Here is a 13754-nt window from a genome sequence, read left to right as displayed (position 1 = left end):
ATTAATATACTAGCAGACAATAGCTCTTCCATACTCTTGAAGTTGCACCGAAATGATAACTAGTGATTCTGGCCATAGTCTCCTCTAGCTACTATTCAAATAATTGTTGGTCAATCCTCCCAGGAAGTTGAAGATACCATTCGTAATGTCATATGATCTCTTAATCATCTTTAACTGCCTGTGATATTTACCTAGTTTTCAACCCCATTTCTTTCAGAGTCTTGTAGCACCCAAAGTTAATGTTTGAACTTTAAATGTTATTTCCAATACACTTTCATCTATAATAGGTCAAAATTATTTCCCAGATCATAATACACATAGTGCAAGAGAAGCCACAACTTATATAAACATGAGTTGACATTCAACTCAGGATAGAGAGATGGGGGCACTCACTGGTTTGTAGGTTGGTATGTTAATGCAGCTCTCACTGGATGAGAGCACAAGTAAAACACTCAGAGAAGAGGAAAAAATGTATTAACAATGAGTCTTAATAGATTTTACGTGCATTATTTTACTCTTAAAAAAATGTTTGAATCCATTTGCTATTACATAGCAGTACTATTGTTCAAACAGGGTTAAGCCCACACCAGTAGCAATCCTCCTTTTCTTCCAAATGAGTTGGAAACAGCCAACTCTATCAAGGAATAACTAATGTAAGAGTGAAGAATACATGGTACATTGGCTATTATTTCTTTGAAAAGACCAGGAATCCTGGAATTTAAGAATTTGAGCTGCTGATTCAAGAGTTTGGGGTTTTAAAAGATGACCATTAAGTCCAGAATGAAAAGATATCAAAAACAGTCATATTCAGGGCCGGCCAAGTGGCGCACTGGTTAAGAGTTGACTTGGGATGCCAGCTCTGAGCAGCAGGGCCCTGGTTCGGATGCCACATGAGGGCCAGTGACGCTGCGCCCTCTACAGCCAAGATGGTGAACAACAGCTCTACCTGGAGCAGGGCTGCCGTGAGTAGACTGCGATGCCGTAGGCTGCAGCGGGCTGCTGTGAGCTACCATGAGTGGCTGGCAGCCAACGTGAGTGGCCAGCAGCTGGTATGAGCTGCCATCCAATGGCCGATGAGCAACTGCCTCACCCGGAAAGAGTCCAATGATAATACCAACATGGGCCAGTGAAGCAACGTCCTCCACAACTAGACTGAAGAGCAAAAGGACAACTTGATTATTCCCCTTCCCAGATTCCCCAACGCTGTTCCCTCTCATAATTCCCCAATAAAATCTTAAAAACAAAACAAAAAAAAACAGTCCTATTCAGAGATACAGAAAAACTGATGGTTTCCACGTGGGAGGAAGGTTGGGAAATGAGGGAGAAGGTGAAAGGATCAGAAAAGTTCAGATTGGTAGTCGCAAAATAGTCACAGTGTAAAATACAGCATGGGGAATATAATAATGTTGTACATATTATGTAGGGTGCTAGATGGGTACTGGACTCTTCAGGGGGTTCACTTCATAGACTGTGTAGATGCCTGACCAATGCACTGTACACCTGAAGCTGAACTAGAATATTATTAAATATATATAGGTATATATGATCACAGGATGTTAAGTACAGCATAGGGAATATAGTCAATAGTATTTTAACAGCGTAGACTTTGGGGGGGGTATCCCTTTGTGAGGGGTGTACCGTATTTGCCGGCGTATAAGACGATTTTTTGGCCCTAAAAAATATGCCTCCAAGTGGGGGGTCGTCTTATACGCCAGGTACACTTCAGATAGACTGCCCATAGTGCTTGCCCCGTGCCATAGTGGCCTCCCGATGCCCGCCCACTTCATTCCACATACCGTTCAGGCATCAGCAGCGCTGCTCGGTGTATGCTCGGCTGTTATGCGATTTTGCTGTTATGCGATTTTACCACACTCGCAAAATCGCACACAGCCGACCATACACCCAGTATGATAGCGCAAAATCGCGAATCGCGATACCATACTGGGTGTATGGTCGGCTGTGTGCCATTTTGCGAGTGTGGTAAATTCGGGTTACCGTATATTTCTTTACATATGCATTGAAGATTCGCGATTTTGCGCTATCATGGTGCCTGTTAGAATGTTGAAGAGCTCGCACTTGCGCACTAGTGAGGTCCCAGGGAGATGCTGATGCAAGGGTGGACCAGACTGCTATAGTGACAGGGCGGGCAAACAGGGAGCAGGGACCAATCAAATCAGGCTTTGTATACAGCCAACAGCCAACCACAATACTGCACCATTGTACAGTACAGCATAGAAAATGTCGACCAGTCAAACCCCTATCATCCCTATCATGGCACCAGCCAAAAGAAAGAAGTATGATGCAAATTTTAAACTGAAAGTTATAAACTTTGCTAAGGAAAATAATAATTGTGCTGCTGCAAGACAATATGGAGTAACAGAAAAGATGGTTCGGGACTGGAAATCAAATGAGAAAGCATTAAAGAGTATGCCAAGGGGTAAGTGTGCATTAAGAAGAGGCACCCCACACTGGCCAGAACTCGAAAAACATGTAGCAGACATGGTGGCTCAACATCGCCAAAACGGTTATGTGGTGACACGAAATACAATACGCTTGTTTGCACTTCAGTGGGCCAAATCAAATCTGATATTGTTTTACCTTTTATTTGGTGTGTGGAAGGCGTAAGGAAGAGGGGGTAGTCTTATACGGCGAGTATATAACAAACTCTGTATTTTGAGTGGAAATGTTAGGGGGTCGTCTTATACGCCCAGTCGTCTTATACGCCGGCAAATACGGTAAATGTCTAATCATTATGTTGTTTTGTACACCTGAAACTAATCTAAAAAATAAAATAAAATAGAATCATATATAAAACACTTGCATTGGCAATAGCTTCAGTCACCTGTACTAAAGAACCATATTATCAGTAGTTTTAACTCCTGAACTAGTTCATTTTTCTGTATAGCCAGAATGCAGTCATCTTATAAATGGTCAAAAGAAATGGATGAGAAAATAGGTCTGAATCTGCTAAATCCATCCCCACTTCAATACTGTTGCAATTACACACACACACACACACACACACACACACACACACGTATATTTTGATTCAAGTATATAGAAGGTATCCCTAGTCAATATAATTAAGTCTAAGGGCTATTTAATGATTCAATCAGCGATTCACTGGGTATCTCTTTCAATGTCTCTTTACAAAACAGAAAACAAACTTTCAAACCTAAAAGCTCTGGTCCCAAGTATGACTGTCAGTGAATACACACTACAGCACTTCAGCTAGAAGATGGAAATATAGTGCAAATATTAAGAACAAGTGTTTCAGCATGGGAGAAATGAGAAATGAGCTGCAAAGACAGAAGACCTTGAATACCATCCCATCTAAAAGTCTTTGAAGATATTTTTGCAAATGATAAGCGAATACAGTAATGAAAGATACAATGAACCACATTTCTGAGGTCCTAATATTGACTCTCCTGATACCTTCTGTAAGATCTAAACAAATTTCTTCACCTTTCCTCATCTGTAAAAGGAGTTGAGACAGAATCTATAGCTCAGGCCCCATCCAACTTTGAAATATTCTATGATTTAGATAGAAATTATGCTTTAAGAATATCACAACTGATAGATACACTGGAGTTGGGGGAGAAATAAGAAGCATATCCAGTAAGAGAGGAAAGCATATAAAAGCAGTTAGAACTAAATAAAGAATAAATATAGAGCATTACCACCAAGGGAAAGATGGAGAAAAGAGCTTCTTGTCTTAAGTGAAGGATCTTCTGGTAAGCACTATGGATGAGGACACAAAGGTTTAGGAAAGGTATGAAGGGCCTGAAAGTTACTTATAGGAGATGTGAGCAAGAGAAAGCTGCTACTGATGCAGTTATACAAACGTGAAGTACAACGGGACTAAATGTAAAATGGAGAAGTATATTTAAGGCATTTTCAAAGGGGAAAAAGCAAGGTTTGATATGATTGAATATGGCAGTTATAGAAATAGAAAATTAAAGATGACAGATGACGACATATAGGAATAACTCTCATTAACTGAATTGGCTCCATATTAAACTTAATCAGAAACAATTCAAATACTGATCTTCAATTTTACAACAGATTTCAGCAATAAACTGCTAGTGTGTGTGCTTTTAAGTTTTTGATTATTTGAAATATGTCATCTGTGTGGATGCACTGAAATTTTCAAATCACTGTTAACTGAGAATTTTACAGTAAATGCAAAATACCCTTGCTAGAAAATGGGATAGAAAAGCCATTAACTGAACAAAACCATGTTAAGTGATATACAAAAAGTAAATAGTTGATCATTTTTATATTACTTTCAAAAGAAAATAAGTCAGAAATATAGGTTCAAAGATCAAAATATTTCATTGGAGTTGAATTATTCAGTTGTTTTCTATTGTATGATCATTTGATTTTTGACAGTGGCCTCTGATACTACTGATATATTTCAACTGGTGCATTTTTTTTTTTATAGAGTAAACCTGGCACCTACATTATTTCCCTAATTAAGTCCTTTTAATGTCCTTAGCTGTAATTTTTTTTCAAATTGTACTGAAGCTGCAAGGAAAAAAACTTAAGGTGTTTATACTTATGTTCAAATGTCCTCTTGAGATGAGGTGTAAATAAAACATTTTAATTACCTCAGAATTGAAAAAAATTTAACTTTGACAAAAATTTGCTTGGCCCTGAGAATCAGCTCTAATAAGATGAGATAATGATTAGTCATAAAGGGTTTAAAGTGAAGGCAAGAAAATATCAAGCTTTCAGGAAGTATCCTAAAATATAGCACCTAGAAATTAAAGATTATAATAAAAACAATGTCACCAGAAAATGCCATTTAAAACCTACTTTGGGATTTTTATAAGAAAGCTAAGTGTAGATGCTAACAAAACACTTGCCTACTTAATGAAGTTATGATGCATCAAAAAAATTTTATATTTTGAAAAATACTAGCTAATGATAGTTCCAAGAAAATCCATAAGTAATTTCCTACAGCACAAATACAAGCTGTTTACACAAATCCCATTATTTACATTTGGACTCTATTGCCAATTATAAAAAGACCTATATTTATACTGATTTTGACAAGTTTTATAAACCTTTGATGGTTCTTTGCTCAGTCTTAAAAATAAAGAGTATAAAATACATTTAAGTAATTACAATACAAATGTTAAGAGCTAGACAGCAGACAACAGAATTCCACCATGACAGTTACTATACTGGAACAACACAGATGAATTTACAAGTAAAACAAATTATATGTAGAAATAGCAAGTTAAGGGGCTGGCTGAGTGGCTCAGTTGGTTAAGAGCTCACTCAAGAGTTTGAGCTCTGAGCAACAGTGGTTCAATTCCCGGCCTGAGCTGAGCAGCCGCTAAGCTGCCAACAGGTGGCAGGGTGGCTCAAATTACAAAAAAAAAAAAGCAAGGTAAAACATGCTCAGTTTACCAAAATACCAGTACACAGCACTTGCTTCTGGACAGAGAATAGTTGCTAATTCCTATTTCATCAAAACTAAGTCAATACCAGATTGCCCATAATTTGACACATTAGAGAAATACTTGGATTTGAGTTAAACATACTGTATAACTATTACTTCATATTATTTTCTGATGCCTGCAGAAGTAACTGTTGATCATTTAATCCCCCCAAATCAAGAGTAATTAAAATAAAAAACCTCAAGTATCTGTTTCTTTTAAGGAAAAAGGTCACCTACATAACTAGCTAAGTCACATCCATCAATTTTTAGAATACCCAAGTTAGAAGATCACAGTATCTCTGTAACTGACCTCAAATTACAAAATACATATTTCAAGTAAGTAAAACAGAGGAAAGAACTAGTATCCGATATGTCATAAGTAAAAATACATTCAAAGTAACAGAGTAAGCGGCAACTTTTCTGGGTACTCAAGCTCAAATTTTCATTCTGCAGAATCCTTGGGAAACTTATAAGTCAAGAAATGGTAAAATATTCTTCCTAAGAGCAGGGAAGAAGTTTATTAAAGCAAACATTTTCAACATTTTTTGTTGACTATTTTTAAAATATAAATCTTCATTTGCTCCTTGTATATCTTTTTCCTTTACTTGATAAATTCTTTAGAGTTGATTTTTCTACTTTAAATTCAAACAACTGAAACCATAGTCATGTATAATTTTTCAAAGTATGAATTTTTGATACATTTATTTTTAAATACAGTTGAGCCTTGAACAACATGGGTTTAAACTGCGTAGGCCCACTTACATGTGGATTTTTTTCAATAAATATGTATTGTAAATGTTGCTTTCTCTTATGATTTTAACATTTTCTTTTCTCTAGCTTACTTTATTGTAAAACTACAGTACATAATACATACAACATACAAAATATGTTCATCACCTGTTTATGTTATCAGTAAGGCTTCCAGTCAACACAAGGTTATCAGTAGTGATAAAGTTTTGGGGGAGTCAAAAGTAGTACAGGGATTTTCCACTGACGGGGAGTGGGTTCCATACCCCTTACCCACTCCATTGTTCAAGCATCAACTGTTAACTTCCGAATGCTGACACATTAATATGCCAAATGAGGTATACTCTATTTAATGAATGAGTGGCTGCTAACCTCTAACAATTAAATCATTAAAAGTTAATCAATTTAGTTTGAAAAACTATAAAACTGTTCAAAACTGCTGTGTAAAAGTGATTTTTTGCTAACTGATCCACGAATTTTTAAAACGAGCTTCACAGACAAAATTAAGACACATCACTTGCAAACATTCTATCGTATTACACATAGCCTAATTTGCATGGTTATAACATGCCCCCTCCCCTTACAATACAAGGTGTTCAGTAGTCTGACCTGGCTGAGATACCGCAGTGGCTGTAAACTGAGTAGCCCATGGCGGATTCTTCTGTCCTCCAAACTGAGCCATGATTAAAGAGGGAAAAAAGCCTTCGCTTGTTTGTCTTCTACAGCAGCGATCTATTAAGAAAGGATCCACATTATAAGTTCAACCAAACTATACATATCACAAAAGAAATGTTTAATTGGTCAAGGACGTCTTCGCAGATCTAAGGATAAATAACACAGGGCATATGAATGTCCTGATATGCAGCAAAATATTTTACCTCAGGTAATTTATCAAAAGTATCCAAATTCAATATATGACATTAGGGGTGGACTTACAAGAAACGCATTTCTTTCTGCGACTACAAACTGTCACATTTAAACAGACGATCTGCTGTTATATACCTATTTCTTAAAAATAAGGACACCGCTTTATGTCCAAAGGAAATATAGCCTGCGTGTTTCTTTTGGCAATGGGCTGGGGGCTGAAAACTGATGAGACCAATCACAGAAATTAGGAGACACTGAATAAAAGAATATCATTTAAATAACGAACATCTCCATACTTTCTTAAGTAGGAAAGAAACCGGGGCTTTCTTTTCTCTCCCCTCCCACGAAGGGAAAGGCAGTTGGAATAACGGATTCCCTGCTCTTTAAAGAAGCACAGCGAAGAACCCTCCCCCAAAAAACAAGCCCGAAAAGGCGAACATCTCAGCCCGCGTACCCCCTCCTTTCCCCGCGACTCGGAAGGGCCAGAGCTCTGCCATCCATCTTCCTCCAGCCCCAGATCCTCACGGGCCGCAGACCAGTGAAAGCGGAATCGTCCGTCCCACGAGACTGAGCGAAGGGCCAAGGAGAGGATACTGAGAACCCCGGAACCCTTAACCCCTGGGACAGGCGGAGGAAGCCTCCATCTCCCAAAACCCACGCCGCCGTGAGCCGCCCCGGGCCGGAGGCCAGGGGGCTAAAGCCACAGCGGTTCGGAAGCAAGGGGCGGCAGACAGCAATCCACCCGGGGCCGCCAAACCGAGGATGAGGGGCGCTGGGCCCAGCCGAGGGGCGGCTGGAAAAACGCGAGGGGTGGGGGATGGGCCGGTCGCGCGGGGCCTGCTCCGACCCGCACAAAAGGGACCGTGTCCCTCCCGCCCCAGTCCCACGAGAACCCCACCGTCGCCAGCCTACGGACGCCGTGCTACCAAAACGGTCGCTCCTGGCCCTTATGCGGATCCGATAGGACGTTAAAAACCCCGGCTCCGCTGCCGCCGCTCCAACCGCAAGGACCAGACCTTCACCTGAATCGGGTAGCAACTACCACTGAAGCCATTTCAAACGCGTCAGCCTTAAGCGCATGCGCCAACTTCCCCTCTTCCTCCACCCCTCTCCCCTCCCCATCCCGCCGAGGAGCGGCGCTTACGGGTAGACGTCATACGTGCGCGCTCCCCAGTTCGCCTTCAATAAGCTCAACCCTTTCACTACGCGGATAGAACTAGAGCGCGCCTAGGAAGGGTTACCTCGGCACCGCATAACAATGAGCCGAACTATGTGCGCAAGCTCTGCGAGAAAGGTTTTCCAAAGGGAGGAAAGGAAAGAATCGGCAGTCACGTGATCCTATGAGCCTGGCCGCCATTTTGTGTTTTCTCTTTTTTTTTCTAGTGCAAGTACTTGGAAGAATGGATATATCTATGTCATCTAACATTTTTTTAAAATTGAAATTAAGTTCACTTGCCATGTAATTAACTTTTAAATATTTTATGTTGTATAATTGAGTGGCTTTTAGTATATTCATAAGCTTGTACAACCGTCATCACGTCCACTCCTAAAAGAAACCCCTATCCGCTAAAGTGTCACGCCTTAATCCCGGCTCCCTCCAACATCTGGAAACCACTAATCCTCTTTCTGTGTCTATGGATTTCAGTCCTAAACATTGCATATTAACAGTATCACATAACATATGGCCTTTATGTCTTGCATCTGTAACTTACCATATTGTTTTCAAGATTCATGTTGTAGCATGTATCAGTACTTCATTCCGTGTATTGGAACTCCATTCCATTCAGTGGCTAAAGCCATTCTTTTAAATGGAAAATACCACATTTTATTCATTTATCAGTTGATCATTTGGGTTGTCTGCAATTTGCGTCTATTATGAATAATGATACTATGAACATTCACATACAAGTTTTTGTTTGAACTCTTCAATTCTCTTAGGTGTTTACCTAAAAGTGGAGTTCGGGGTCATATGGTAATTCTAAACTTAACTTTTTGAGGAACTCTCAACCTGTTTTCACAGCGATTATACCAGTTTACATTTTGACAAGCAATGTACCACATCCACCTCAACTCTTGTTACTTGCCTTTTAAAAAATTATTATTATACTTATCCTAGTGGGTAGAAAGTGGTTTTGATTAGTATTTCTCTAATGATTAATAACGTTGAAACTCTTTTTGGCCATTTGTATATCTTCCTTTGAGAAATGTCTATGCAAGTCCTTTGATTCCTCCTCCTCTTCTATTTTTGGCAATTTTTTTTTAGGTAAAATATAACATAAAATTGATCATTTTAACCATTTTTAAAGTGTACAATTTAGTGGCATTAACTATATTCACACTGTGGTGCAACCATCACCTTTGTCTAATTTTAAATTTGGTTGACTTTTTGTTGTTGAGTTGTGAGAGTTCTAGTTCTGCATACTAGATCCTTATCAGAGAGATGATTTGCAAATGTTTTCTTTGATTCTGTGGTTTGTATTTTAACTTTCTTTACTGTCTTTATTTTTTTCAATTATACTTGATATTCAATTAGTTTCAGGTATACAGCATAGTGGTTATGTTGTCGGAAAGTGGGCCCTTCTCGGCGCGAAGTCCAGGTCCTTGGCAACTCGAGCAAAGAATTGAACAAGATGCCAAAGTAAAGTACTGAAAAAGTAGTTTATTCGAAGAGATAGTACATTTCAAAGAAGTAGAAGTAGGCCTGAGCAGTAGAGAATGGCTCAAACGCCCATTATTAGAAGAGCAATGACATTCCAAAGAGTTTGGAGCAGGCCACGCCCAAAGGCCAGGCTCAAAAGGCTCAAAAAGGAAGAGGCGGTCCAAAGAGCAGGATGTCCAAAAAAAGAAAAAAAAGGGCGGACTTCCCAGGACTTGGGTTTTCTATCCCTTCTCTAGAATGGGCTGTTCCCCTAAGGGCATGGGACCCTTATTGATTGGCACCTGTGATTGACAAGAGGTACTGCACAGGTGTGAGTGACCGGTCTGATCTAGTTGGGTATTTTGCGCCCATTTGTTTTCCTGCAGGGGTAGGTAATTACAATACAAAGGGGGAGTTTTGAGTGGAAAGTGGAAGTCACCTGGGTGGTCACTTTCTGTGGGACGTGCAGGAATACAGAGACCCAATGCCTGCTTCTAACTGCCTGCCTTATTTTCCCCTTGAGAGACGTGATCCCCATAAAATCTCTATGGGAAGTTGAGGGACAGGAGGTCTTTTCTTCTGTATCTGCTTCCTGCTGGGCAGGGTCATAGAGCTGTCCCTGCCTTTTGGGGGATTCATGGAACTCTCACTCTAGCTGATTTTAGATGAGAGGAAGGGGTCTCGAGCTCTGCCTGGAAGACCGTGTTGGCTTCTTTGATTGTGACTGGCAATCTTGGGGTATCCTCTGTATCCCCACGGTCTCTGAATGAGGAAAAATAGATTTTAATTAATAAATCTGTTCGCTCTCATGAAGCCTGTTGCCATGCGGCATGTCACTCAGGTGACGTCAATTGTCTGGGCCAAGAATGGGTTTGGCATTCATCTTACTGGCCTGGGGGATATTAGGAAGTCACAGGCTTTCAAGTAGTTATCTGAAGTAGAGGTAGGAGACTTCTATTGTTTAGGATTCAGAAACTTATTTACAAAGCAATCAAGAAGCAGGGGGATAGGAGAATTCTAGAATACAGGCTAGGAGCAATCTTTAGCCTAGGATTCACAGACTGATGAGAAGAGTAATCAAAGCCAGGGATTAAGAAACTAGGGAGGAGACTTAACATTTCTATAGGAAAGAAAACTTAAGTCTTTGCTGGAGGGTGGGAAGACTTGGTTGGACAGTAACAGTTAGACATTTATATAATTTACAAAGTGCACCTGGCACACCTGGCACTATACATAGTTATTACAATATTATTGACTATATTCCCTATACTGTACTTCTTAGCAGTGTCTTTTCATGCACAAAATGCTGATTTTTCTTGAAGTTGAACTTATATTTTTTCTTCTGTTGCTTTTAATTTTGGTGTCATATCTAAGAACCTACTGCCAAATCCAAGGTCATAAAGATTTACCCCTATGTTTTCTTCTAAGAGTTTTATAGTTTTGCTTTACATTTAGGTAATTGATACATTTTAAATAAATTTTTGTATATGGTGCGAGTAAAGAGTCTAATGCATTCTTTTGCATGTTGCTATCTAGTTGTCCCAAAACCATTTGTTTAAAAGTCTGTTCTTTCTCTATTGAATGATTTCAGCATCTTTGTCAAATTAATTGGCCTTATATGAACGGGTTTATTTCTGGATTCTAAATTCTATTTTATTAATGTCTATCCTTATGCTGGTACCACACTTCATAATTTCTCTGACCTGTAGAAAGTTTTGAGAAGCGTCAGTCTTCTAACTTTTTTCTTCTTTTTCAAGATTGTTTTGGTGTTTCAGGGTCTCTTACAATTCCATCTGAATTTTAGGATTACATTGTCCAGTTCTGCAAAAATGGCCATTGGAATTTTGATAGGGATTGCATTGACTCTGGAAGAATGTTATGTTAATAACCATCTTTAAAAATGGCTGTTACTGGGGCCAGCCAAGTGGCGTGTTGGTTAAGAGTTGGTTTGGGACACCAGCTCTGAGCAGCAGGGCCCTGTTTTGGATCCCACATGAGGGCCAGTGATGCTGTGCCCTCTACAGCTAAGATGGTGAACAACAGCTCAACCTGGAGCTGGGCTGCCAGGAGTCGCAGGCGACCGCATAGGCTGCAGTGAGGCTGGCCAGCAGCTGGCATGTGCTTTTGTGAGATGCCATGAGCCGACATGAGCAGCATTCCAACAGCTGGTGAGTGACGGCCTCACCTGGGAAGAGCACTATGATAATACCAACGTGGGCCAGTGAAGCAATGTCCTCCACAACTAGACTGAAGAACAAAAGGACAGCAACTTGTCTGTTCCCCTTCCCTGATTCCACAATGCTGTTCCCCTCCCCCAATTCCCCAATAAAGTCTTTAAAAAAAAAAAGGCTGTGACTGGAAGGAGAGAGAAATGGTGGTGCTAAGAGACAGATGTGGGTTGAAGGGCAGTTATTTGTTTGTTTTATGATGCCAGAAACTAGAATATATTTAAATACCCAATTGTATTTAGATTGAAGTTACAGGAGAAAGAAGAAATAATTTTCTCTGAAGAAGTGAAGCTCCTGAGAAGGCTAGGTGGGACAGAAGCCAGAGAGTATATATGGAGGGATTAGGCTTCAATTGGAGGAAGGACATTTCCTTCATTGTAATGGGAAGCAGAAGATGGGTGCAGGTGGAGGTAGATTTATAGAGGGGAAAAGGAGAAGATTTTTACTCTGTGGATTTTACTTCTTCTCTAAGGAAAAAGACAGTCAATAATTGAGAATGAATAGCGTTTAAAAGTGTACACAGACTGAATGGATTAGAGAAACAGTGTTGCAGGCCCTGTTGGCACTGATAATTGTGACTATGAGAGTTGGGATTCTGCCAGCATGCCAGGGGACCCCTGAATAATCCAGCCTCAGTAGATAGAAAGGCTTCTTGGCTATATACCATGTGATTGTGGTTTCTTCACCTATGAACATATGGAATCAATAAGTTGTCTCTAGGTGGGCAAGGCCTGGGCTGTTTCATTTTCGTGAAATAAAAGTACAGTAAAACCTTGGATTGCAAGTAACTTGGTTTGCAAGTGTTCCGCAAGACGAGCAAATATTTCTAATATATTTTAACTTGGTAAATGAGCGATGTCTTGTAATATGAGTAGTTTGTTTCCAGAACAAATTATGCTCGCAAACCAAAGTATTACTGTATATGCAATAACCAAGGAAAGAAAACAAAAACATAACATTTTCCTCAGACTTTATATTCTGTAGTAGGCTATGAAAATTTTGACACACTCACTATCTTGTATTGCTCTGTTAAAGAATACAGACATTTCACCACTTGGTTGTCCAAATAAGAAAGGAAAGTTGTTCATATATCATTGTCAATTCTGGGCATACAAGAGGGCCATCACAGTGTGCAGGGACAGTGACCAAATCAGCTCCCAGAGTAGCTCCTTTGCTCTGCATCACTTGAGATGAGGCAGGGATGGGTGGAGGGAAGTAGAGATTAAGATTATGAACTGTAAAGCCACACTGCCTAGGTTCAAATCCCAAGGTTCAACTGCCTAGGTTTGACTCCTCTTAATAGCTGTACTAGCGGTGGGCATGTTACTTAACTTCTCTGTGCCTATTTCCTGATTGAAGATTACATGACTATTAAACATGTAACCGTTTATAGGGAAGCACTTAGAACAGTGTTGCCGTAGAGTAAACTATTATAATCTTTATTCCATTTCTGCTCAGATACATGAAACAGGTCAAGTCACTGGTGGGCTGGGAAACTAGTGTGAAGAACATGTCATTATTATTTAAGGTATTTTTTTTTTAAGATTTTTATTGGGGAATTGGGGGGATGGGAACAGCGCTGGGGAATTGGGAGAAGGGGAACAGACAAGTTGCTGTCGTTTTGTTCTTCAGTCTAGTTGTGGAGGACATTCCTTCACTGGCCCAAGTTGGCACCATCATTGCGCTCTTCCCAGGCGAGGCAGATCAGTCGCTGGCTTCTGGAAGGCCGCTCACTGCGGTTGCTGGCTGCTGGCTACACACGGTAACCCATGGCAACCCACTGCAGCAGGGACTGCAGCCTCCTCCGTCGCAGGCGACTCACGGC

The 13754-nt window shown here is 40.1% G+C and overlaps 1 protein-coding gene across 7 annotated transcripts in view; it reads right to left on the bottom strand.

Annotated features, from left to right (window-relative positions):
• The window catches only part of CCAR1 (cell division cycle and apoptosis regulator 1), a 55698-nt gene extending 47536 nt beyond the window's left edge, over positions 1 to 8162 (bottom strand). For 2 of the 7 annotated variants that reach the window (XM_019625028.1, XM_019625048.1), the window contains exons 1-3: positions 7990 to 8143; positions 7518 to 7630; positions 6806 to 6928 (exon numbers count right to left, since the gene is read on the bottom strand). In XM_019625028.1, coding sequence (XP_019480573.1) covers positions 6806 to 6928; positions 7518 to 7560 — 166 coding nt within the window. In that variant the 5' untranslated portion in view covers positions 7561 to 7630; positions 7990 to 8143. Of the gene's footprint in view, positions 1 to 6805; positions 6929 to 7517; positions 7631 to 7961 lie in introns of all 7 variants that reach the window. The other 5 variants (XM_019625075.1, XM_019625039.1, XM_019625064.1 and 2 more) reach the window with 5 other exon arrangements.
• Positions 8163 to 13754: the final 5592 nt, after the last annotated feature.

This window comes from Hipposideros armiger, unplaced genomic scaffold (assembly GCF_001890085.2).
Source record: "Hipposideros armiger isolate ML-2016 unplaced genomic scaffold, ASM189008v1 scaffold_15, whole genome shotgun sequence".
NCBI lineage: Eukaryota > Metazoa > Chordata > Mammalia > Chiroptera > Hipposideridae > Hipposideros > Hipposideros armiger.
This window is presented reverse-complemented; position numbering and strand designations above follow the sequence as displayed.